Source organism: Lytechinus pictus, chromosome 8 (genome assembly GCF_037042905.1).
Source record: "Lytechinus pictus isolate F3 Inbred chromosome 8, Lp3.0, whole genome shotgun sequence".
In the NCBI taxonomy this organism is placed as follows: Eukaryota; Metazoa; Echinodermata; class Echinoidea; order Temnopleuroida; family Toxopneustidae; genus Lytechinus; species Lytechinus pictus.
The window spans coordinates 807,174-832,269 of NC_087252.1; the positions used below are offsets into that span (position 1 = coordinate 807,174).

General features: G+C 36.2%; 1 protein-coding gene across 1 annotated transcript; it reads left to right on the top strand.

Annotated features, from left to right (window-relative positions):
- The first annotated feature begins 3,344 nt into the window (after window positions 1-3,344).
- LOC135154964 (uncharacterized) lies at window positions 3,345-9,095 on the top strand. Its single transcript, XM_064103212.1, has 3 exons — window positions 3,345-3,525; window positions 8,277-8,412; window positions 8,883-9,095. The coding sequence occupies exons 1-3, from the start codon at window positions 3,413-3,415 to the stop codon at window positions 9,093-9,095; spliced, it is 462 nt and encodes a 153-aa protein (XP_063959282.1). The 5' UTR covers window positions 3,345-3,412.
- The last annotated feature ends 16,001 nt before the right edge of the window (window positions 9,096-25,096 follow it).

The following is a 25,096-nucleotide window of genomic DNA, read 5'->3' on the forward strand; positions in this document are numbered from 1 at the left end:
AGAGCCATTAATTGTATTTGTTTAATGAAACGATCAGTAGATCGTCAATAATCGGTTTACCTCACGTAGCTAGGATTTTTTTCCTGGGGGCACTGGGGGGGGGGTCCTTGCTTTTTTAGGGGTGGGCACCATTTTTTCCGGTGTGTGTGTATGTGTCACAAGGGCGGATCCGACTTTCGCCAATAGGGGACGGGGCCCGAAAATATCTTCACCTATATTTTCTCCGATCAGTCACTTCTTAGTTTTATTCTTATAAAACAAAATTAACATGAAATAATCTCATAAGCCTTATAAAAAGTGCGAGCGCGAAGCGCGAGCGATTTTTTGTTTTACTTTCATGTATTTTGTCCTGAAAATGTAATATTCTGGGCAATATTATGTATGATCCTGAACAAGATTCGTATGTAACTAGGTGGTTACTGCGAACGCCAAGCGCGAGCAGAAATCTATATTGACTGTTCTAGCATTATCGAAAAGGGACCTGTTAAGGACTGCTTAGCCTACAGTTACCCACGAAGACGGTATATATTTCAATAATGGGAGCGCGAAGCGCGAGCAAATCTTTTGGGACATTCCGACCTAAAAAAGGTCATTCTAAGCACTTTTTGTATTAATAAATGGGATATGTATGTAACTAAACAATTGATGTGAGCGCGAAGCGCTAAAGGAAGAAAATTAAGATCTTAGACCTAAAAGCGGGACACTCTATTCATATTTTGTAAATCATAAATAGGATATAGTTAATTGGGTATCATTAATAATGCGATCGTGAAGCGTGAGCAGACAATTATTGATATTCTGATGTGAAACTGGATAATTTAAGTAAAGAATCTAGAACCTAGAATCTGGGCATTCTGAATACATTTGTTTAATAGAACTTTATGGAATACAAGTAGACAATAGGAACTTGGCAAATCAAACAATGTGACCATGCAGCGCGAGCTTAAAATGATGATAAGTAGACCATAAAACGGACATTTTACAGAGCACTTAAATTTGTAAATAAAACTTGCTCCATATCAGCCTATTGAGCAAGATATGAATCTCATCGAACAGGCAATTCTGGCGCGAAGCGCAAGCGAAAATTTTATATAGTAACATGAAATAATTTTTTTTTGCAAGTCTTCCCCTCACATTATTTCATTCATTCGTCTTCCTCCTCTTATTTTCCTCTTCATTTTTTCTTGTCTTTCTAGCTCCTTCTTTTCCTTTTTTCTTTTTTTCTTTCTCCCTTTTTTATCTTTTTTTTACTCTGCCAATTTTTTCAGGGGGGGGGGGGCACCTGGGGGGCACACCAAATCTCAGGGGGCACGTGCCCCCCAGGCCCCCCCCCCCCCCCCCCGTAGCTACGCCACTGGTCAGGATAAGGATTATTAACAATGCTCCTATTCGCTCTCGTATTTGATTGTACTACATAAAACGAACATCCTAAAATGATTTCCGGATTTTTTTTTTCTTTTCACACAGGGCAATATATATATAAATTGGACACAAAATGTACTTCAAAAACATTATTGATTAACATGTTTACAAAAAAAAAAAAACCATTAAAAGTTACCAAATCCAACAGACCCTCAGTTTCCCTCTTCCCAGTACCCGCACTCTCTTTGCACAAAAAGCAATTTTTACCGTCCTTAAAGAGAAATTCCAGTAGTTGCAGTAAACACTGATTTCATGAGAAAGTCTGTAAAACCAGGCGTAATTGTCAGTATATCATCGAGGATCTAGATCTGGTACAGTTACATAAACTGAACTTTGTGAAATCTTGAAATCTACGCTGACAAATTTTCACACTGAAGATCACCAACACAGAAAGGCACACATGGGACAGTGAATTATTATTGCTGGAATAAAGACCCGACGGAAGTGACCGAATCCGAAGTGACCGAATCCGCGTTTATTTTGCTTATTTATCAGCAATTACACAATTTCTTCCAGAATCCTTTGGCACATATTTTTTATTCATACAAACAGACACTTGGATGGTCATTATATTAGATTCTGTAAAAAGTCATTTTGAGATCGTTACCAGAACTGGAATTTATCTTTAATTCTGGAACTCTCTCAGGATTGACATTATAAATGCCGCTAGTTTGAATTGTTTTAAAATAAAGCTGAAGAAACAAAATTTGATTCTCGAATCATACATAGAGCGAAATGCCAATTGAGCGATCGGTACAAAACTCTACCTTACTTTCTTCCCTCGTGACGTTTTTTTTTTCTTCCTCCTTCTTTCTTTATTTCTTCCTCTTTCCTCTGATCCCCTTTCACCCACACCTAAGCACCACACTATCCTCTCGGTTACATTCTCTCCATTTGATTTATATTCTACTTCCATTAACTCAATTTTAATGTATCAACCATCAAAGTAAATTTATTCCTTCACCCCTCCCCTCCTTCTCCTATGCCATAGTTATACCTACTAATCTATCTAATATCCATCGAGGGATCCACATTTAACAAGCCCTGCTATTCAGAGGACCCCATTTCCTCAATTTTTATTCTGCCTAATTAAAAAAGATAAATGCAAATAGCCTTGCAGATGTTTAATAGACAGTGTTCTACATTTAGTTTTACCCTCATTGTATATATCATAATTGTATGAATTTCTTTTAAATCTGCATTGTTTATTGCTTACCGAAAACATTTATCTCTTATTTGTATGGTCTTATTCCTTACATAGTACATTCCTTTGTATTGATTTGTATGGTTATCATTTCATATTTGGTTAATGTGTTGACTACAAAAGAAATAAAGCAAACGAGAGCATGAACTTGAGTAAATTGATAGAAAGACAAACAACAAAGCAAATTTATTTCTAACTTACCTTAATGAATTTGTACACCTTACCAGACAAAAGTAATGAGAAAGGAATAAAATGAAATAGATTAATAAGTAAAATATACATATTATTTGCAGTGTGAGACTGTGAGTTTGTTTAAATGGGCCGGGATGTAGTTGTCCCCATTTACTTCATGTCTTTTTTCTCAGATACATTTTAAGGGAGGGTCGAGCTTGCGATTATGTAACTGCAAAAAAAAAGCTTGTGCGCAGCTACGCATTGTACTTCTACCATGTCTACTATTGTGTAGCAAAACAACGTTTGGTGATTTGGACACAGATTCATGCCATTCCAGTGATTCCAATTACATTATTCTAAATTGCCGAGCTTGACGGGTTAATTGTTCAGGAACACGACTCGACTCAAAGTGCGAATTTGATTGGTTCGCCATGTTGAAGCACGTGACCTATTTTTAAATAACCCATTCAAGACCTATTATAGAGCAAAGGTCTCGTGTAAAGTTGCTCGCCGTAACTCTTTCGACATCTCTGCTAGACTTTGTCATAGACATGTCGTTTGGAGATTTCTTAGCATTTGCTTTGCCCGGTTGCGTTGATCTTCACCTTGTGAATGATGGCTAACCAGTACATAGGATGTTGCATCGAGAATGCCCGCGAGGGTGCCCGGTGTAGGAGGCAACCACTCCCAGGCTTACAGGAATTTCGTTGCTGGCAACACGTCAGGTCAGCTTTTTACTTTATTTTTTTAGAACCAAGCACATGTATGTATTCCCTATTGCAGTCAGGACTAGCCAGGAGGCTTCTAGAGAGTAAAAATCATTTACTAACGTAAGCTTACTCTCAACGAAGCCAGGGATTCGATATCTACACGCACCGCCCAAGAAACCTCAAACTTTCGCCCCCGAGATTTATACTTTCCTTCTAAAAGATATAGCCCTAAATAATGTAAATGGGATACAACTTCATTTCCGACATTTCTACGATATTGATTTCATTTTTAAACAAGAATTCATTCAAAAAACGAGAAAATGTTATGAAAAGACGGGAAAAACTCGCGACCGTGTTTACGTCGCCATCTTGATTCATTGTCTTTCGCTTGGCGACAGCAAGCAAATCGCGCGATTTGCTTGCTGTAAACACGGTGGCAAGTTTTTTCCGTTTTTTCATAGCATTTTCTCGTATTTTGGATGAAATCAATATCGTAGAAATGTCGGAAATGAAGTTGTATCCCATGTAGATGATTTAGGGCTAGATCTTTTAGAATGAAATTAAAAATCTCGGGGGCGAAAGTTTGAGATTTTTTGGCGGTGCGTGTAGATATCGAATCCCTGGGGCCTGTTGCATGACGAGATGAGCGATACGAAGGAACGTCCTAGGACCATTCTTCCGAGATAGGAAGATTGGCGACAAATCTGCGCTTTCCGTTTCACGAAGGCAATTTTGTCTTTCAAGTCCGCGACATCATTTGATATCGATAGTATCGGAAAAATATTTAGTCTTCATCGACACCTGAACCTTTTATTTCGGAATGGCGACTTTTCACAAAATCATATATTTCAATAAAAGGGGATCAAATAATGTTTTATTTATTACTCATTGTAGAATTGATGTATGGAGCGTATTTTATATGGTAAAAAGAGAAAAAACTATCAAGATTCACAAACATAACTGGATAAAATCGAAATTTTCATTATTTCCCTTATTTAGAACACGGTGTCCTTTAAGAGACACCTTTCATTGATATTTCAACGAAAGAGACCCTTGTCCGACATAAAAATTGATTTAACTAAGTAATTTCGATATTTTATTAGTTCAATATACTGATTTTTTATAGAATACATATATATGATGATTTTGCAAATTATGCGTTAATATATAGGGTTTGAATGGAGTAAACAAAATCAACAGTGTCTGATTGTTTGAGACTAAAAAGGAAAATATGAGAGGCTTCCTGTGAAAAATCTAATTTATTTATTTTATTTGTCAGATATAACGCAAGAAATACAAATGTGAGTGTTTATAAACATACCTCAGTTGCATGATGAGTAACCGAAGACAAGGAAAATATGAAAATTGCTGCAAACATGTCCAAGTGGATAAAGTAGTGCTTTGCAATAACAATTAAAACATAGAAAAAGGTGTGCAATCCGCAATGGAAAAAATACTATTTACAAAACTAATGCTAAATATTACAAGGATCATAAACGTTGATCATCTTTAAAGTTGATCACTTAATTTATGGAAGCTTATATAAGAATATAAGGTTTAAGAATATAAAAAATATATTGTTCAACATTTCAAAGTTGAGGAGTAAAGACTACATTATTGATTCAACATTACATAGGGGCCGAAAGAGGCCTCCCTACGATTTAAAATGCGCCTCTTCGTATGGACTTTCCATAATCTTTTCTTTAATGAACTAGCTTATTTTCATTTGTAATAATTGTGATGGATTCGTAAGCAATAGGCCTAGAATCTGTATCTTAAATTCAATTAGCTATTTTGTTACTGCCGATTGTTTGTTTTGTTTCACTGTTTCACATCTCAAGTTAGCCCAAATCCGACAATTAATTTTCATTGATTAAAAAAAATCTCAGCAAAAAAAATAATTATAATGAAAATGAAATAAAAAAATAAATGAATGATTTACTATGTTTAACATTTTAGTTTTGTATCGTGTTTTTTTTTTGCTGAACGTTATAAACACGTTTTTTACCTTACATAATTTCTTTTAAAGAAATTTGTTTTCATGTTGTTTAATTATCTATGATGAGAAAGCATGAGGGGTCAGACTGCCGCCCATTTCGATATTTCAAAAAAAATTAATGGAAATGGTGTGGGGATAGGACGGAGAATGAAAGAAAACATATTTTAAAAAATATTTGGGCCTTTATACATTACCCCCGGACATAATGCCCGGAGAAGTTAAAATGACATCTGTTTTTGGTCGTCTTGCCGTGCAAAAAGACGACCTGAAATCGATAACAACTAGCCCCCATATAAAAAATAACTTGGCGCCATCCCAGACAAAATACATCAGTGTGCAACCGCAAAAAATGTTTAAAGGTGATATGTCAGTGTGGCTTGCCGTAAACGCATTTTCTCTCAGTGCCGACAGTGGCGGGCGGTGTGCAAAGAAGATCATACCTACGTAGGACATGTCTGGAAGTAGCGCGTTTTCGCCCAGCGTCGTACGACGCTATCTACGACGTAGAACGATCTCTTGGTTCGTGCGTCCGTCGCGCTCAACTCTCGCTTGTAAGCAGTTTCGCAAATCGCTGAACGCGGCCGGATCGACCGGAAGTACGTAGACTGCATGACGTCACCACTACTAGGGAAAATCCCGCGCCCGCGCTCTATGAACTGGCTACATCGGCTCAGCTTGCTCGCTCTACAAGCGATCTGATTGGCTGTTGACGGCTGTTGACAAATCCTACGTTCTAATGCGGACGCCCGCTAATTTGCGGAAGAACCGTCCGTGATTTGAGCTCAAGAACGCTCGGGCCTCTGTTTCCATGGAAGTTGGCGATTTTTGCACACGACCCTTACGTTCTACGTCGTACGACGCTGGGCGAAAACGCGCTATTGTCTTTCCAAGGACCATTCTTCGTAGCGCCCAAATCGGCTTTGTGAAACAGTTGAGCGATATCTCGTTCTTACGTATAATGGTTCTACGAAAGACCCTTTCATGCAACAGGCCCCTGGCTTCGTTGAGAGTAAGCATACGTTAGTAAATGATTTTTACTCTCTAGAAGCCTCCTGGCTAGTCGGGACCCTGGAAACGATTTTTGACTGCGGGTGCTGAGGTAAATTTGAAATGAAAGAAAACAATTCAAACATTTTTTTTTACATATTTTTTTCAGAATGCCGAAGGTGCTACCTTTGCAGAATGATACACGCAGCACCCTAAGAAAATCATTCAAAGTAGCACCCCCGCTTCACAGGGCCGTGATGGTTGTGTAAAGTTTGGAGGCATGTATGGATGAAACATAAATAAATTGCAATACTATCCCGCCAATGCATGGTTATTTAGGATTATGGAATTCTGAGAATGATGAAAGTTGCTTCCGAATTCCATGCTATCATGGAATTCATCTTATTCTCTTTATCTTGGTTTCTTATATAAGATAAATAAAAAGTTAATAACACTGTATAATCATCAGGGTACAGAAAAAAAGAAAAATGTAACTGGCAAATGGACACACATTGTGTACATGCCTTAATAAATAGCGGTCTGAAACGAAATGAAAGGAAGCACGATGGTGGCGCTTATAAATTTCACAACCTTTATTCAGCTCCTCGATATAATTGTCTAAATTCTTTGAATGCGCCATTCTTATAATTACTTTATTAGATATGGGCACCAATAAATTAAATACCTTCAAAACACAATTAAAGATTATTATTGGCGATGATAACTTTTGGGGAAATAGTTTAAAATGATGACTAAAAAAAAAAAAAATAGGAAAAAAACGGTGTGCCTTCAACGAAACCAACTTTGTTCAACGAACGGTCCATCAAAGTCTATACATTGAAAAGATTGGACACTTCACGGACTTCTTGTAATGCTTTGCGTCGATTAGTATTTTGCGTGTAAAATTATTTAGGTGCTTATAATTAGTCTTCCCTTGTAGTGTGTTTGATATAAATATGAATTGCGTGCCCTCTTTAGACAAAAAAAAAATCGGAATCGCCGAGTGAGATCCACCTTGCTGCTTGTCGATGAGAAAAGTCCGAGAAGAAAAATTGAAAATTTAAATTTCACCAATTGAATTGGTGAATACTGGGGAAATCCGGATTCACATCGTTCGGTGACATAGAAAATGTTTGACCTATTTTGATTAATTATAGTTAGTCCTATTACGTTTTATCCCATGGAATTGGAAGTGTTGCACATGCATGCGCCTCGCCAGGAGGCTCCTACAGACATGACAGAGTAAAAGACGGGCAAAACTCAAGCTTTCGCCATGCCAAATTCTGCTTTCCCTTTAAAATTTCAAGCCATTAATCATGTAAAATGGGTCGGTACTTCATTTCTGACATTTATGCAATATTGATTTCATTTTCAGGACCCGCGGAGCGGTTTTCAAAGTGGGGGGGGGGGGGGGCTGACCATGCAAAAAATCACAATCTTATGGTAATTTTTACGTTTTTGTACACGGTTTTGGAAAAAAAGTGGGGGGGGGGGGCTGAAGCCCATGAATTCCTCCACTAGATAATTTTTCCCAAAAAATTACGTCAGTATAAGTGTATACCATGGACTGCATTAGGAACGTCGTCTTCAAGTAGGGGGACTACAGGAGTAGGAAAGAATTGTTAATAAATGTATTTGAAAAATCGGCAGCAAAAACGACTAATTACTAAAATGATTCAAGATAAAGTTTAATCATTTATCACATCGAAATAGTCAATTTAGTCATTGATAAGATAATTAATATTTTAACGATTGATTTGCTTATTAATTTGTTTTACAGACAGCCAGCAGCGGTCCAGTGCAGTGCGCACGTCGAAGTGTCCGGAATTCGTCCTGGACGTCGAGATCGCAGACGCTCCAGTCGGCGACGCCTTCATAGGCTAGGAGGGGACGCCGGCAACGCATTCTACTGCACGGTATGTACCACACAAGGGGTGGGGGCATTAATGTGGACAAAAGCCACCAAAGAAGTTAAATTTTCAAGCACCATTTCGCATAATTCACACAAACTTAAACAGATTTTCTACCCTAGATATAATTTTGGATATGTATATTTTTCGTTATATTTAAAATCATTCACCTAAATGTATTTCATCTCACTAATATATTGATAATTAAACAATGATGACGACGGTGATGATGTTAATGATAATAATCATGATAATGATAATAAAGAGATATGAATGATAAAATGACAATAATGATGATAACGGTGATAATATTATTGATAATAGTGTTCAAATAAATATAGAAAAATTATGATAACGGTAGCGATTATAACGATCACGACGACGATGATGATTTTAATGATGACAATGATAATGATGGTAATTTATTTTGAATGGTAATGTTTATTGTATTGATATCATTTTCTGCAGTCAAAAAGTTGCACAGGGAGAACGATCATGCGGAGGTCGTTCCAGCGTACCGTCAACGGCTGGATGAGAGGCGGCGACGCGAGGAGGAGCTTGAGCGACTCCATCCTCGACCATGTCGACAAAGATCACCTCGTCTGGTAGCGTGTGAGATCGCAGCTGCAGCCGCCGCTCAGCTGCAAGCAGCTAGAGAGCAGCGTCGAGACAACCATCGAGCCAACTAGACCCAGCGGAGGTCGGCCTGGATTGCCGCAGGCAATGTGTGATCGTAGCCTCAAGTAAGTAAGATTTTTGTATAATTGACAGCTGAATTAAAAAAAAAAAATACAGTATTCTATAGCAAAATGGCTCATCAATGAACGAAAGCAATATTTAATTTTTACCAATCACAAATGAAATATTCAATGGTACTATTGTAAAAAAAATGACAAGCAAAAAATAAAAGGTCCTCGCTTTCAAACTGGGGGGACACACTCGCTAAAAATGCAATTTTTGCATTAAACAATTTGATTATTGCTCTCAAGGAGGGGGGAGCACTGGCTCGATGTGCCCCCCCCCCCCCCGATCCGCCAGTGAATTAAATGAAATCCATTGGTTTTGTCATGTTCTTTCATATATCAGATTTTTTTTCATGATGCGAAGAGTATAGGTAATTTGTTTGCTGTAAATTTTCCGAACTTTTTCGTATATGTCGAGTATTTTTTGCAGAAAATTTGAAATAAAGAGATTTATGGTTTAATCTCTTATACAAGATATCAGGATAAAGCATATTCTTTGAAGAGTCTAATTATTCGGAATGGTATAACAATAAGGTATACAGCCGGCTTGACAATATCGTATATAGACTACGAGAACGCATGGAATTAAGCTGAGTGGATAACATTTCAAAAGTACATCGAATGTCAAAAGAAAAAAAAGAAAAAAGTATGATTTATCGCGACAGTACGGTGTATTGACACATTTTGAAATGACAAAATAGACCTTTTTGTATTAGTAAAGCCAAATTAGCAAATAGGCCTATGCCCAACGACGGGCATAAATTTTAGACCAAGGTTGGCGATTTTTATTGATTGTGGACGTTTTCATTGATATTTGCTTTTACCCTATTTTTGAAGGATCATAACAAAATTTCCTGCCAAATCTAATCCTTTCAAAACTAGACATGTGACATAGTTATAACATGTATCTACAATATAATTATGTAGGAATTTATCAGCTTCTCACTTGCAACAGGGGTATGTTATGGCTGAAAGACCCCCTCTAACGTAAAACAAACTATATTTCAATGAAAATACCTTAAGCTACAAAAGACGAAATTCAATTAAGCATTTTCATTGCTTAACAGAATAATATTTTGTTTTAGAAACTATTAAAAAAATAGCGTTACTGAATGACTTTCTGACGTCACACAGACCGATCGGTGTTATAAGAACAAAGGTATGTATAGAGCCCGGATCCTTCGTCTTCATAGACCGTTTACTATCCCTCGTCGTCATAGCCCGTTTCCCATTCCTCGTCGTCATAGCCCGTTTCCCATTCCTCGTCGTCATAGCCCGTTTCCCATTCCTCGTCTTCATAGCCCGTTTCCCATCCTTTATCTTCATTCAATTTCCCATCCATCTTCATCATGTTTCCCATCTATCATCCTTTTGCCGTCACTCACCTTCATTCCGTTTTCCATTATCCGTTACCCATCACTTTATCTTTGACATCACCCCTCTGTATTTAGTTTTGCATCATATCGCCATCCTAACCATCACTCATCTCTCATTTTCTAAACGCGAACGCCCTGATCAAGCAAACACTCAAGCTACTCTCACAGAGCATGAAACAAACAAAGCAAATGCTTAAGCGCACAAGCAAAATGTTCGCTTTTTGCATACACTTTTTAGAAATAGCTTAATCGTCAAGCGAATGCTACCAAGAAGTTAACTATTGCTTGAGCCTACTAGCAAAAACATTTGCTCGCCCATTTTATGCATATGTAATCAAGCAAAAGCCTAGCATAAGCAATTGCTACTTTGTATGCTTCTGAACCAATTTCTTTCATCATTGTCCATTATCTTACCTCCTCCATCTTTTCTGTAATAATTATCTTGCCCTATATAACGATTTACCTATTCCTCAGTCATATTTATCTCTGTTAGACATTGTGTTCAAATTGTTACATCTGTATATCAGATTGAAGAAATATGTTGCATCCCTTTTTCTTGATCAGAACTAAAGTTTTTCCAGTGTTTGGTCTTATTGTAATTAGAAATTTAGAAACTCTTTTCATTAATAGTTCCGGTAAAACCTTGCTCATTACAATGTACATCAAAATAATGTCATTTTTCCTATTTTCTTCAATTAATTAACTTTTCGTGATCATTACACACTGCATTCCACAGAATATATTTTCTTGCAAAATTATTTCCCTGTATCCCTCGATTTCATTATATTAAAGGTTTGAACATGAAGAAAGTGTTTTTCGCTTCTAATTGTATCCCTTACTATCTTTGTTATTCTTTCTCTCTAATCCCTTTAATCAAATAGAGGCATTTTCGTATATTTTGAGAAAAATACTTTAGATTTCATCGAATTCACCTACACAAATTGACAGGAAATATGTTTACAGTTAAACAAAATTTTGTGAAATCTAGAGGTTTTCTGTAAATAAGTTGTCTCTAGATTTACTTGAAATTAAATATTTTCCATGTATATTTTGCGATCATCTTTTTGGCGCATGTAATCCAATGGAGTAAATTGTATTATCCTCACAATTTTTCATAATGCCATAATCAAAGGTAGTAAATTATTATGTAGTACACTCAAAGCAGGAAAAATCACCACACAATATGAATATTCAAATAATTATCCTTGCTGACAAAAACTTAGGAAACGTCGACCAACGGTAATTCCAAAAGCCCCATTGCAAATAAATTGAAAAAGCTCTAACGTTTTAGGTGCCTCATAAAAGGTATGTGGAATTTGAATTAAGAAATATAGTTGGATCATGTTAAACAATTTTTTGTTTTTAATGTTTCATATTTCATACTTTAAAAATGAAGATTAAAAGTTATATCTAAAACGTTTAAGTCATATTCTTTTGAAGAAAAAAAATACATATTGAGCATGCCGAATTTACTAATTTTAAATAATTTACATGCGCTTTGTGCATCTCTAGGGTTGAATAATGAATATGTTTGTCGCAAAGCTGTATGAATACATACGTTGGAACAAATTTGAAAACAACCGACCTCTTTACACCAAAGATTTTTTAGAATTCATTCGAAATAGCTTGGACCATCTAGGGTCATCCTCTGGCCCTAATGATTAAATATGTGTAGATAAAGATCATAAATATATACATATATATATATATATATCAATGTGAGAAATTATACATTTACAACAGCAGGTGAATGAAGAGAACAATGGTATTTGGTAGGCATAGCTTAGATCAAGCTGGCAGGGGGCCCGGGTTCGATTCCCGTCAGAGACATTTTTTCGGCCTCACCAATTTTTCCAAAGGGTAGATAGTCCTTGGGAGCCTTGAATGAAGCTACGTCTACCATTGTTCTCTGCATTCATTCCTTTCATCACATATTTTGAATACAAGAATTGCCAAAGCTGCTGTACATGTATAATTTATCACATAATTTGTGTTGTTGTATAAACAAATAGAGATGTTTGTATATGTATACATGTGTGTGCGTGTATACAGTGCGTCCCAGAAAAAACGAAACCGAGATTTAGCGATGATTTATCATAACTTAATCAAAAATAGAATAGACAAATGACCTACCAATGTAAAGCTTAGAATCTCCTCTTTCATCTGATATTATTTAGATTATTCCTCATTCACGCATGAGTGAGCAAAAACAATTTGAAGGAAGGATACCAAAAACTCATTTGGCGGGGGGTATATGAATTTCAAAAAGAAAATCACATGTCTTAAAAGTTCAATATCCGCTCTTTAATTTGATACCTCAATTACAGAAAATGGTCATGAAATAACAAAGTTCTGGTTATTTGAAATAAGGCTTGAATTTCCATAATTTCATTAAATAAACTGTTTTCACCGGTTTCCAACAGAAGCTATCGCGTGATTGACCGTCAGATAGACAGATTTTCGACACTATACCAATTATAATGTCCTTTGTCGGGTGAAGGTGGGTTTTGATTTCAATAGCTTTGATCCAGCTGAGGCATGGCGGCTTGTCATTGTTCAAAATCAATAGCTTTGATCCAGCTGAGGCATGGCGGCTTGTCATTGTTCAAAATCAATAGCTTTGATCCAGCTGAGGCATGGCGGCTTGTCATTGTTCAAAACAATAGCTTTGATCCAGCTGAGGCATGGCGGCTTGTCATTGTTCAAAACCCACCTTCACCCGACAAAGGAAATTATAATTGGTATAGTGTCGAAAATCTGTCTATCTGACGGTCAATCGGATTGGGGTCGCCCTAGCCACTAACCCGTCTCTGTGGTCTAGTGGTTAAGGCACCGGCGTTCAAAGCTGGGGGCCCGGGTTCGATTCCCAGCAGAGACATCTTTTCGGCATCACCAATTTTTCCAAAGGGTAGATAGCTCTGGGGAACCTTGATTTAAGCTACGCCTACCATTGTTCTCTTCATCCATTTCTTTACAATATATATATATATATATATATATATATATATGAAGGCCCCATTGGCCGAAAGCTTGTAATAAAGATATACATGGAAGCTACGTCTTGCGTTGATGCTGAATTATTTACAAGTGTACATAGAACATGACGCGCTGTAATACACGTTATGCAAAGGGCCCTCTTCTTTTATATATATATATATATATATATATATATATATATATATATATAATACCCTATCTTATTTTCTATGTACATGCCTGTATATTAATGCAGAATTTTCGAAGGACCCCCAAACTAACAAAGAACTTATTGGGCCACCCTATGTTTATTATGTGAATTAAATATATATGTATATATATATATACATATGCATGTATATATATATATATATATATACGTGCGTGTGTGTATATATATCGACATATACATATATGTCTATATATGTGTTTATTGATGTATAAATAGTGATGTATGTATATGTATATACATATATATCTATATCTCTTAATACACTATCTTATTTTATATGTACATGCCTATATATTAGTGTTGTATTTTCAAAGGGTCCCAAACTAACAAGGACGTTTGTACATATTGGGTTACCCTTTGTTTGTTATGTTTATTAAATATATACATATATATATGTATATTATATCTATTTATTTATATCTCGGTATACATATATATATTGTGTGTGTGTGTATCGTTGATATATTTATGTACGTATAAACGTCTATTTATGTATAAATAGTGATGTATGTATATGTACATTTATATACATATAATTGTATATACACACATTAAATATATTACTTATTACATTATCATATTTTCTTTGTACATGCCTGTATATTAATGTATAAATTCCTTCCCCTATAATTGTATTATCGATCATGCTGTGAAATAGATGAATATCGATAATCAACTGTCAATTTTTTTACATATCAAAGATTTGCAAATTTACTTAAAACCTATAAAAGTCAAAATACATTCCTGTATTTGATTGGTCAGATTAAAATCACTAAAGGTTAAAATAATTGTGCAAGGTTTAGTACAGCGTCGACTGTATTTATTCTAAGTCCATTTGGCTTATTTCATTAAAGCTTGGGCAATTAATCAGTACTAAATTGGCCCAAATTAAAAAAGGTAGTTTTCAATCCTGGGTCTGAATCAATATTCTATGCAGATTTCGTAAAAAAATGCGCTTTTTAATTTAGTTTAGTATGAATGCGCGCTTTTGTAAAGGGGCGCTGAAATGACGCTTATTGCTATAGAGTCGGCATTAATGAACCCATGGTTTGTGTAAATCGATGTGCATATAAAACGATATTTAAAGCATGGTTTGAGAAGTCCGCGGATTAAAAACCATATTTTCTGAATATTCGCAAATGTTTCATTAACTGTGTTTCTGTTTATGTGACTGTGCTTCATTTATTTTGATGTTTAGCTAAAAGAAATAAGATTTAAAAAAAATTATAGATGATTCTTTTTATTGATTTGGATTGAATATATTCTGCGAACCTGGGTGGTGTTTATAAAATTGTTCGTAACTTACAAACACCTTTACGCGCAAATGATAACTATTCTTACGCTACATCGATAAATGAATAAGATTCAGATTAGCACCCAAAACATGTTCCATTTGCTCGTAACGTCTATTGTTAACTAACCACTTCATGAATCATCACCCAGTCTCGAAACATCTTACATAGATTTGCCCAATGCCATCGAAAAATCATATTTTGGATACAGCCCCTTACTATTTGATTATGGAAGGGGGATCTCATTTGTCAGAGTTTGCGAAACAAAAAAAAAATTATAATGAGGGCTTGGGATGGCAAAGTGGCCATTAACTTTATTGATGTTGGCTAAAAGAAAGACCGATGTAATCGAATCAGTAGACTGGATTCGCCACTGAAAAGAAGCAAAAACATCATCTCATCGTCGAGGCACACCAACTCAGCTCTTCAGAATGGACTGATTTAGCATGTGCGTAACGTGGAATTGTCTATTGAGGAATAGATTTGTCATGTTTGTGTACTATGCTACATAGCCCAATATCTTCATTATTTTGAACTGATTTACATTCTCCAAGAGAAGGATTATTGTGTGAGGACATTTTTATTTTGTAACCATCTGATACGTCAACATTGATTCACACTTCAAGAACAGGATCCTATAGAATATGAAGAACCCTCATCTTTCACTGCAGGATTTCTAAACCTGGATTTCTCCAAGACACACAAAATAAGGAAATGCTTCCCGTTTGGACCATTTATCCTGCTTAATCATGTAGATCCAATTTCCTGATGGTCATGGCATTTAGTGTAAATCTAGTGTAGTCTGGCTGGGAGATGGTGACCTGTGAATGATGTACCCACGGGGCCTTGACCCTTAAACTGTGGGTGAACGGCACGCCCAGTCAGATTTAGTCCCTTTTTTCATTTTTTTTTTTTTACATTTAATCTAAATCTAGAGTTGTCTGGCTGGGAGACGGTGACCTGTGAATGATGTGCCCACGGGGCCTTGTCCCTTAAACTGTGGGTGAACGGCACGCCCAGTCAGGTTTAGTCCCTTTTTTCATTTTTTTTTTTTTACATTTAATCTAAATCTAGAGTTGTCTGGCTGGGAGACGGTGACCTGTGAATGATGTGCCCACGGGGCCTTGTCCCTTTAACTGTGGGTGAACGGCACGCCCAGTCAGGTTTAGTCCCTTTCTTTTCTTTTCTTTTTCCTTCTTTATTTTATTAAAAACTAAAACTGCCATAACTGCCGAAATTGATCACTGTTACCTTTAAAACAAATCAATGGAAATTGAGTTGTTTGATTTTATGTTGTCAGCACGATTTGCTCATTTCCCCTGGAATTGTTCATGTATTTCCTTTGTATCAAATCTATACTTGATTGCAAACAAATAATTCCTATTAAAAGGTGATTAATAGGATCAAGAGGTTCAGATTTGTAAAAATTATTTGTCAAAATCTGTATCCCTTATTTCACATTTTTTGCCAAGATATAAAGTTCTTATTAAGATTTCTTAGCAAATAATATTGCATTATGGGCTTTTTAGGGTGTCATTTCCAAACAGAGCCTGCAAGTTAGGCTATCCGCGAATCCAATCAAGCAAAATTTGATGTTTGGGCCTGTTGATTGTTAGGTGTTTGCAAAAAATAACCTTGTTAAGAAATGAAATGTTATTCTCGAAAACATATTGTGAACTATTAATCATAGAAAAGGAACCATTACAAAATATATACTGGGATGCAGATGGCGTTACGTATATGTCGACTTTCGCCCAATACAAAGGATGATTACGATTTTGTTGGAACTTGGAACAATGGAAATCCTCCAGTAAACTCCCTCTCCTCTGATGCCATACTAACACAAGTCTTTTTTTTCATGGCATTATTTAAACAAAATAAGGTTGATACTTGTGAACAGGGACCAAGTGATCCTGTGTAGGGGAAAGATGCTAGAGTATGAATGTTACCAGGTTACACATTGCGAGTGTTGGCAATAGGGCGTTTATGCTTGATTCACTGTCCTCCGACCAACCGTGCAACCTATGAATCAATACGGTTCGGCTGCTGGTATTTATGGTATATTTTCTACCTGGGTGTTTCAATTATACCTGCCTATAGTTTATGCACTGACAAAGCAACGTACCTGGCCCATAATAAATCCATTGCTTTTGTTTTTGAAAGCTTGTTTAGGGTAAGGCTGCCATAGGTAACATTGCTCTGAAGTCGAAGTCATCTATATTGTCTTTAATCGTAAGCTCATTAGTATCGCATTAAAGGGATTGTCCAGGCTGGAAATATTTGTATCTCAATAAAAAGAGAAAATTCACAGAGCAAAATGCTGAAAATTTGATCAAAATCGGATAACAAATACTCGTAACAAAGTTATTGAATTTTAAAGAATCGCATTATTCCGGTGAAAAAGTTCTACATATGTCTTTATTAATATTCATTAGGTGGGCTGATGTCATATCCCCACTTGTTATTTTGTATTTTTTAAACGAAATTAGGTGTATTTAAAAAATTTCTGCCAAGAACTAAAACAATTGGATTGACAACTGATTGAGTGCATTAGTTATTTATTGCCGAAACTTATTTCATTGTAATGGAGACACATCATTTACACATGTAGGATTTCATGTAATAACATATAACATGAAAAAGGAAAGTGGAGATGTGACATCATCAGCCAACCTAATGAATATTCATGACGATGTGCATATAACTGTTTTCACAAAATATTGATAAACTTTAAAATTCAATCACTCCGTTATTTGTTATCCGATTTTGATTAAATTTTCAGCATTGTGCTCTGTGCATTTTACTCTAGTTATTTAGATATAAATATTTCCGGCCCGCACCATCCCTTTTAATCAGACAACTGTAGTTCTGCACTTAAAACGCAAGGTTTCATTGTGTTACCAGTTCATCTATTCATCTGGAAGTTTTAAAGCTTAAAATACGACTCTTTGCATTAAATATTTGTGTATTTCGAAAGGGCTAATTCCACTGGTTTATGCAGCTATTACACTTGCCCAAATAGTTCACGACTAGTTCACGCATCGAGTCGTGCCACGTCGTTCCATGTCGTGACGCGTGCGGGCCAGTGTGGGACAATGCTTGAAGTGTCATGCCAAAATTTTAAAATTTCTAAAATAATGGCACGACAAAGTTCGGTGTGGACTATTCATAAATTGCGCGCAACCTCGTCGGGCCAAGTCGTACTATGATACGAGTGTCACGCAGTAGCACGACTAGTTAACGACTAGTTTACGAATAGTTTGCGACAAGTTAAACAAAAGTTTGCGCATAGTTCACGCTCGCCTCTGAATTGCTCTCAAAGGTATACGCATGCGCAGTTTGGCTATAACGAACGGCAATTCATGGAGTTCGATTTTATGCTCCAATGAATTATGGTGAATTGAATGATGTGACCAATAGCATATCCAGCATTAACTATGACAGAGAAATGTATGGGCCATGCACAAGCATAATTTTCCCAAGACAATTGGGCCATGGAATGCTTTGTATAATATAATACTGGATAAGCACCTGGTGACAGTCCGCAAACTATTCATAAATACTGCGTAAACATGTCGTGTCATTGCCTAAACTTGTCGTGCCCCACATTGTCACGAACTGGTACGATGATAAAATCATGCCAGTGTACATGGTGTAATAGCTGCATTAGACGTCGAAGCCACCCATGAACTACTTGGGCAATCACATGAAAAATGTCTTGGAGACCTCTCCGTGACTCATCTAGACAAGGTCATCTCCGTCGCCACGACGTTACGGAGGCACCCCCCCCCCTCACCCCTCCCCCCCAAAAAAAACACGAAAAAGTGGATTTAAATAACTTTCTCTGGCAAATGATGACATTGCAGAGACCACTAGACTGGGAAATCGGTTTGTTCCTTGCGACTTTCCAGAGACCTAACTGGTCTTCAGAGATGTATCCAAGACGAGAGAAAAATCGAGTTACTAGTTCTGATGTCAGTCCGCCCAGTGGTCCCCCTTAAAGCACCAGACCTTCGTATAACATGTAGAATGGATATGAACAAGTAAATTATATTGCAGCATTACAAATTTGTAATATGAATGATGCGATTGGCCATTTTGGCAATTTAATCAAATCTTTTTATATTTGATTGGTGCTTAGATAAAGAACACTTCCATTCAGCTGATGTTAATATTGTGTTTCACTAATTAGAATGACATTTTTTTATAAACGTTGAGCCCAGCTTTAAACACGTCTTTGTGATTCACATTCTGGATATTGTTATACAGTATATACAATTGAAAAGTGATATTCCTTGTGAATACTCTCAAAACAAAACAAAAAGTGGATTAGGTCCTTATTCATTTAAATTTTTAATCAAAATGATTTAAATAAATCCAGACTAGATGTGAATTACCTGCAATACATTGGATTTATAATTGAAATTTGTCCTGTAAGATTTGATTTTAAATTGTTAGAGGCTTGAAGATATTTATAATTCAAAATCTAAGAGTTCGACGGTCTACTACTCACACCCGATCTAGAATTATTTTGAGTCCATGATTTTTTTAGAGTGTATTTTGTTTCGTAAAGTTACAATATATGTTCCGACGTTATGTATTCTACCTGTGAAGCAGCATTTTCATCTCAATCTGGTCAATAGAAATTCACTTTAATCTTTAGCCAAAGAGTAGAGCGCATTTCATGTATATACAAGTGTAACATCAATCATACTATACAGCAGCTATCGCATGTAGAGATCAAGTTTGTCTCCAAGCACTAAGTCATAAGGGCGATTCCATGCGCGACGTATGGGACATTTAGACTACAATTTCTTGTCTCTTGGCCAAAGCGTGACAAACAAAAATAGTGTTATGACAATGACAAAGTACAAGTGGGTATTCTTATTGAAAAATGACAACCAACAAAATTAGTTGTTTATGGTGAATAAGGAGTGAAAATGCTATTTGTCGTATGGGGCGCAGATAATTTTCTTATCGAGAAAAAAGAAATCCGTTCCAAAGCTTCGCATATTTTTCGTTACGCCGTTCCGGCCGCATTGATCCGCTACAATGAGCTGCAATTTTGGTATTCAGTTCTCTCATCTTACCAATCATCCCCTCCCACCATCCCATTTTCCTTTCAACTCTCTGGGTTTCTTTCTTTGTATTTTCATTTACTCTTCCTTCTCGGAAAAAAATGTCTCCTACCAATCTACCTCCTTTCACCATCACTGAATCCCGTCGACCTCCAAACAGATTTCCTCGGCAAACGCTAGGGCATGTGCCTCTGGTTCCTTCAATTCCGTCTCTCCTACAATCGCACCTATCTGCCTAACTTTTATTTTAAGGGTATACAAAACCACAACCTTGACCATTTCCAAAAATTGCTTCCTACTAAATATTGAGTCAATCGATATGAAATTCATTCGTTTCCCTGTTAAATTAGTTATCTCGGTGAATTGTCTTTTTTGCACCCCGGAAAATTTGCTACCTGGGCACATGCGCCGTATATCGTCTCAAGGATAAGCCACAAATGTCATCGAATCCCACCTACAGTCCCACCTCCTCCGTCTCGTTTTTCCAAACATTCATCCCAATCGCCCACCTAAATGTTTGCAGATTGTTTGGGAAAATAGACGAATTAATTCTTATATTATTAAACTGAAGCTTGATGGATAACCGAAAATTGGTTAACTCCATTCATTGCAGATAGAAGTATGACAGGCCTAATTGATTTTCCATAGACTCGTGTGTTAAAGTGGCACTTTAAAAAAATCATAAAAAATTAGGAAATTCGAGGGTTAATTGAATGTTCACTACCAGTGGATAGGATATATATCTGACATTCCATATCTGACCAGAAAAGGGTACCTCGACCGGTTAATTTTAAAACTAAATCGGCATTTATGAAGACTACACCTGACAGGATAAACTTCATCACTTGAGAGAGTAAAATGGCCCTAATTCTTCCTCCAGTAAAAAAAATAGTTGCCAAGTGGTGATATATCTTTCCAATTTGGAAAAAGGAAGTTCAGTAGGTACCCTCCCTAGAATCAGTGTTAGATTGTCAGTCATATTCATTCATTTTTGTCAATCAGCAATATCAAATTTAAAAATTGAGAATGGGTTGGCTCGAACGAATATCTTTTGGCTGCCAGTTGTAATTAGGCCCATGTAACCTCAGATGGGTTATTCGCCACGATCGTGTTGATGGCCATCGTTGAGGGGGTGTGAGCATTTTCGCCAGAACTCACAATCAATTTTAAATGATAGCGCTGTAAAAAATGTTTGGGTAAACTAGAGAGCACCATTTTCAGAAAATACTCATAGATGTTTGTTTTTTATACAGACCTCCAGATGCAACTAATGATTATTCCAAAAAAATCTAAAGAATTATTAATACTTGGAGATCTTAATAACACTGACCGTGTAAACCCTGTCAATATCATTAATGATCGTTTTGCTCCAAGTCAGAAAATATCAAACCTAATGACACCTTTATCTTTCAAATGTCTTGTATAGATCCTCTTTGCCTCTTTGGTAACGTGCAAATGTAATTATCTATGATCAAAGTCAGATGCAAAACAAGTAATAACATTATTATGTTCCGCTTTATCTCACAAAACAATAGTTCATGTACGCACATTCCGGATTCCTGGTCTGTTTACAAACATGACAAATGAGAGGACTTATGATGTCACTCAATTTTTCTTTTGTATTTTATTATATGACATATGAAATATAATTTTCTCATTGTCCTTTGAGACAAAATTTTATTCCTCCCTGATAAACATTTGGTAACAGTGGCGTAACTACGGGGGCACGTGCCCCCCCCCCCCCACAATCGCAATCGGCTGGCCAAAAAAGGAGAAAAATAGGGGAAAAGAAAGAGAAACGCAGTGGGGGAAGAACAATTATTCTATATTAAATTATGATATAATATATTATACTACATAACAATTCTTTTTCATAATTTTACGAAACATAATTTGCTTCGGGACTTATGTGTTTATTTTTCCTGGTGTTCGCACTGTCTCTGTTTAATGACATATATAATCCTGTTGTACTAAAACATCCCGTTTTCTAGTCAATATACACTGAATATATTTCCTCGCAATTCGAGTTGTTATTGTTTAATGTAGTGACATATGCTTATTTTCGTGACTAAAAATAATTGCCCCCTTTTAAGGTCTGAATATAAAACATTTCTCGTCCTTATGTTCGCATTGTTAAAAAAGGTTAAACTGAATTCATTAGAAAAAAGACGAAAATACCATAGACTTGTCTTATACTATAAAATTGTAAATAAGATTGTTATATGTAGGAGAAATAAATAGGTGCACACAAGCGAACAGAATAGGAAGAAATGATAATACTTTTAAGATGAATGTTCCATATGCCAGAACAGACTATTATATTAAATCATTTTATCCTCAAACAATCAATGAGTGGAATCAACTCCCTGAAATTGTAGTTAATAGCCCATCTCTCAATACATTTAAATCGTCCCTGTTGAAACATCTCCAGTTAGACATTTGAGTTATTGTTTCAAGCAATCTTAGTATTTTGAAGAATTATTTTTTGTATCCCTGATGTTGTACTTAAACTATAATCTTTTATCTGCCTTTATATTATGTATTTGTATTACTTGGTTAATGTCATCGATATGTTTTGTACTTCGTTTTATATATCTGGGATGCCAACTTGTATGGGTTTTCCTAAACCTTGTTTTGCAACCCGAGACATGTAAATATTTTATTTTTCTGTTTGAATAAATCAAATCAAATCAAATTAATGGGTTGTGAGGTATGTCTGCTCTTCATGAATTCATAAAAAACAGCCCTTAAAATGTTCCTTTTCCTGGTCTGAATAACAAAATATTTTAGAAAAAATACGTATGGTCTAAGTGAATTCCTACAAACAAGCCTTAGAATGTCCAGATTCAGGTCTAAATTTTAACATTTTTGAGCTCGCTTTTCGTGCTCGCAATATTTGATTCGTGAGGTACGTATCATGTTCATGATTTTAACGACTACAAAAGGTACTTTAAGTGTAATTCTAATGAACTTAGCAACGGTTGGTGCTCGCATTAGATGACTATAGTGAGATATTGTTGCTCTTCATGAATTCGTAAAAGACAGTCCTTAAAATGTCCCTCTTTGGGGTCAATATCATATAAAAACTTTCAGCTTGAGCTTCGGGCTCCCATTATTTGTTTCGTAAGACAGGTACGTATTACAAAAATTTGCTTATAATGTCCCTTTTAAGGTCTGAATATAAAATATTTTCAGCTTGTGCTTCGCGCTCGTATTGATTGATCAGTGAGATACATATCCGTTTAATGGCATAGCCCTTAAAATATCTATATTAGGTCAGTATACATGGCGATTGAGCGCACTTTGCGCGCCCACTAAGTGAATAAAAATGTTTGCTGGTTCCCCCCGTGCCAGGACCCACGGTACGCCAATGTGTGATATTACTATTGTTTTAACATCTTATGGTTCATTCAAATTGGTCTTTATTGGCAAATCTGTAAAAATTGAAATATTGTATAATTCATCCAATTTCTCTTTTCATTAAAATCAAGTTTTTGTTGGGTCGGACTTGTTCGTCAATGAAGTCAAAATCAATGAATCTATTAATCATAAATTCTTTGATAAAGACACGTTTTTTTATCCAATAAGAAATCGGATTGCAATGACCACGCTTTTGTATACACGTTTAAATAAAAGTAGGGGGCTGTTGCGGACCCTATCTATAACACCCAAATATTATCTTGTAAGATTATCCAGCTCACCACAAAACTCAAAAAAGCATTCGCCCTTGTCCCCCCCCCCCCCCCTTCATTCTCACCAAAAGATGATGCATTGTACATATCTAGTTCAAGCTCGTGTATAGACCTAATCAATTTTCAAAATATAGGGGTAAATTTTACACCGATAATTCATATAATATATGACCGATAAACAGGATATAGCCTATGTGATCAATCTAGCGAATGCAGGAGTAGACCGAAAAAGGATCCGGTGTCAGGTAAAAGAATAGACTCGCCCTTTAGGGCACACACGGGTCAATCTAATACCCCTTTCATAAACCCAATAAAACCCAATTATGCGGCTAATAGCAGCATAGTTTGGTCGTAAAATCAGAGGAGGACAAGAGTTATCCGCATTATTCTGATGCTGCTATTATCCGCATAATAGCGGCATCGGGACAAGATTGTGAGTTTATGAACGTATTTCCAAATAATGCGGATAATTGCCATGGTGCGGTCACAAGGTCACCCTTTTCCAACACAACCGCATCGGAGGGGGCGTGTCCAGTTGTCATGACGATTATCCGCCTTTTTCAGGACGGGCGCTCGTAAAAATAATGCGGATAATTTTCGGAGTTTGTAAACGCAATTTTTATTGAATTATCCGCATTACTATTAGGCGGCTAATTGGAGGATAGGTTTATGAAAGGGGTATTATGAAACAAAGCCATAAATTATTCTGTCTGTTCACAGCTAGAAAAACCAGATCCGCGTTGCCAACAACAATATTAGAAATTCAAATGATATACAAAAATACAGCCTAGCTTCTTTAGAGGCCTGATTGTGAAAGAGAATGAATAGAGGATGTATTCGTTTATAATTTGGTGTGAAGTAATTTTATGTCAGTTTGATAAATTATGTTTTGCGCGCGGAGGAATCACTCATGTTGTTTCAAAACAAAAATTGTCTCCGTTTACTTCCCCCATCCCCCTTTAATGACGTCGTGGGACTAATAAAACCAACTCCAAAATGATCTATTCGATATTTAAAAAAAATTGAATTGTCGATCTGTTTGGGGTTTTTCAGGATGACTGGGGCAGTATACTGTTATAATATAAGCCGAATGAACGAGTTTGATAATAACACCACTACGCTCTCATTTCTAAGATGGATGATCAAAAACATTCGTCTTGTATTCAAGGTTAAATGCCGTATGGTGGTTTCTCATTATCACATCTATGTATCTTATAACATCCGTTAATATCAAAATCCGTTAGTATAACATGAATATCAAAATCTGTTAGGGTTTATAAGTACGACCCCCACCTCAAATC

Bases quoted from the DNA above. Each gene is read 5' to 3' on its own strand.
- LOC135154964 (XM_064103212.1), top strand. From the start codon at position 3,413: ATGATGGCTAACCAGTACATAGGATGTTGCATCGAGAATGCCCGCGAG. The intron at 3,526-8,276 runs GTCAGCTTTTTA...TTTGTTTTACAG, and splicing joins CGTTGCTGGCAACACGTCAG to ACAGCCAGCAGCGGTCCAGT. The intron at 8,413-8,882 runs GTATGTACCACA...GCAGTCAAAAAG, and splicing joins GCAACGCATTCTACTGCACG to TTGCACAGGGAGAACGATCA.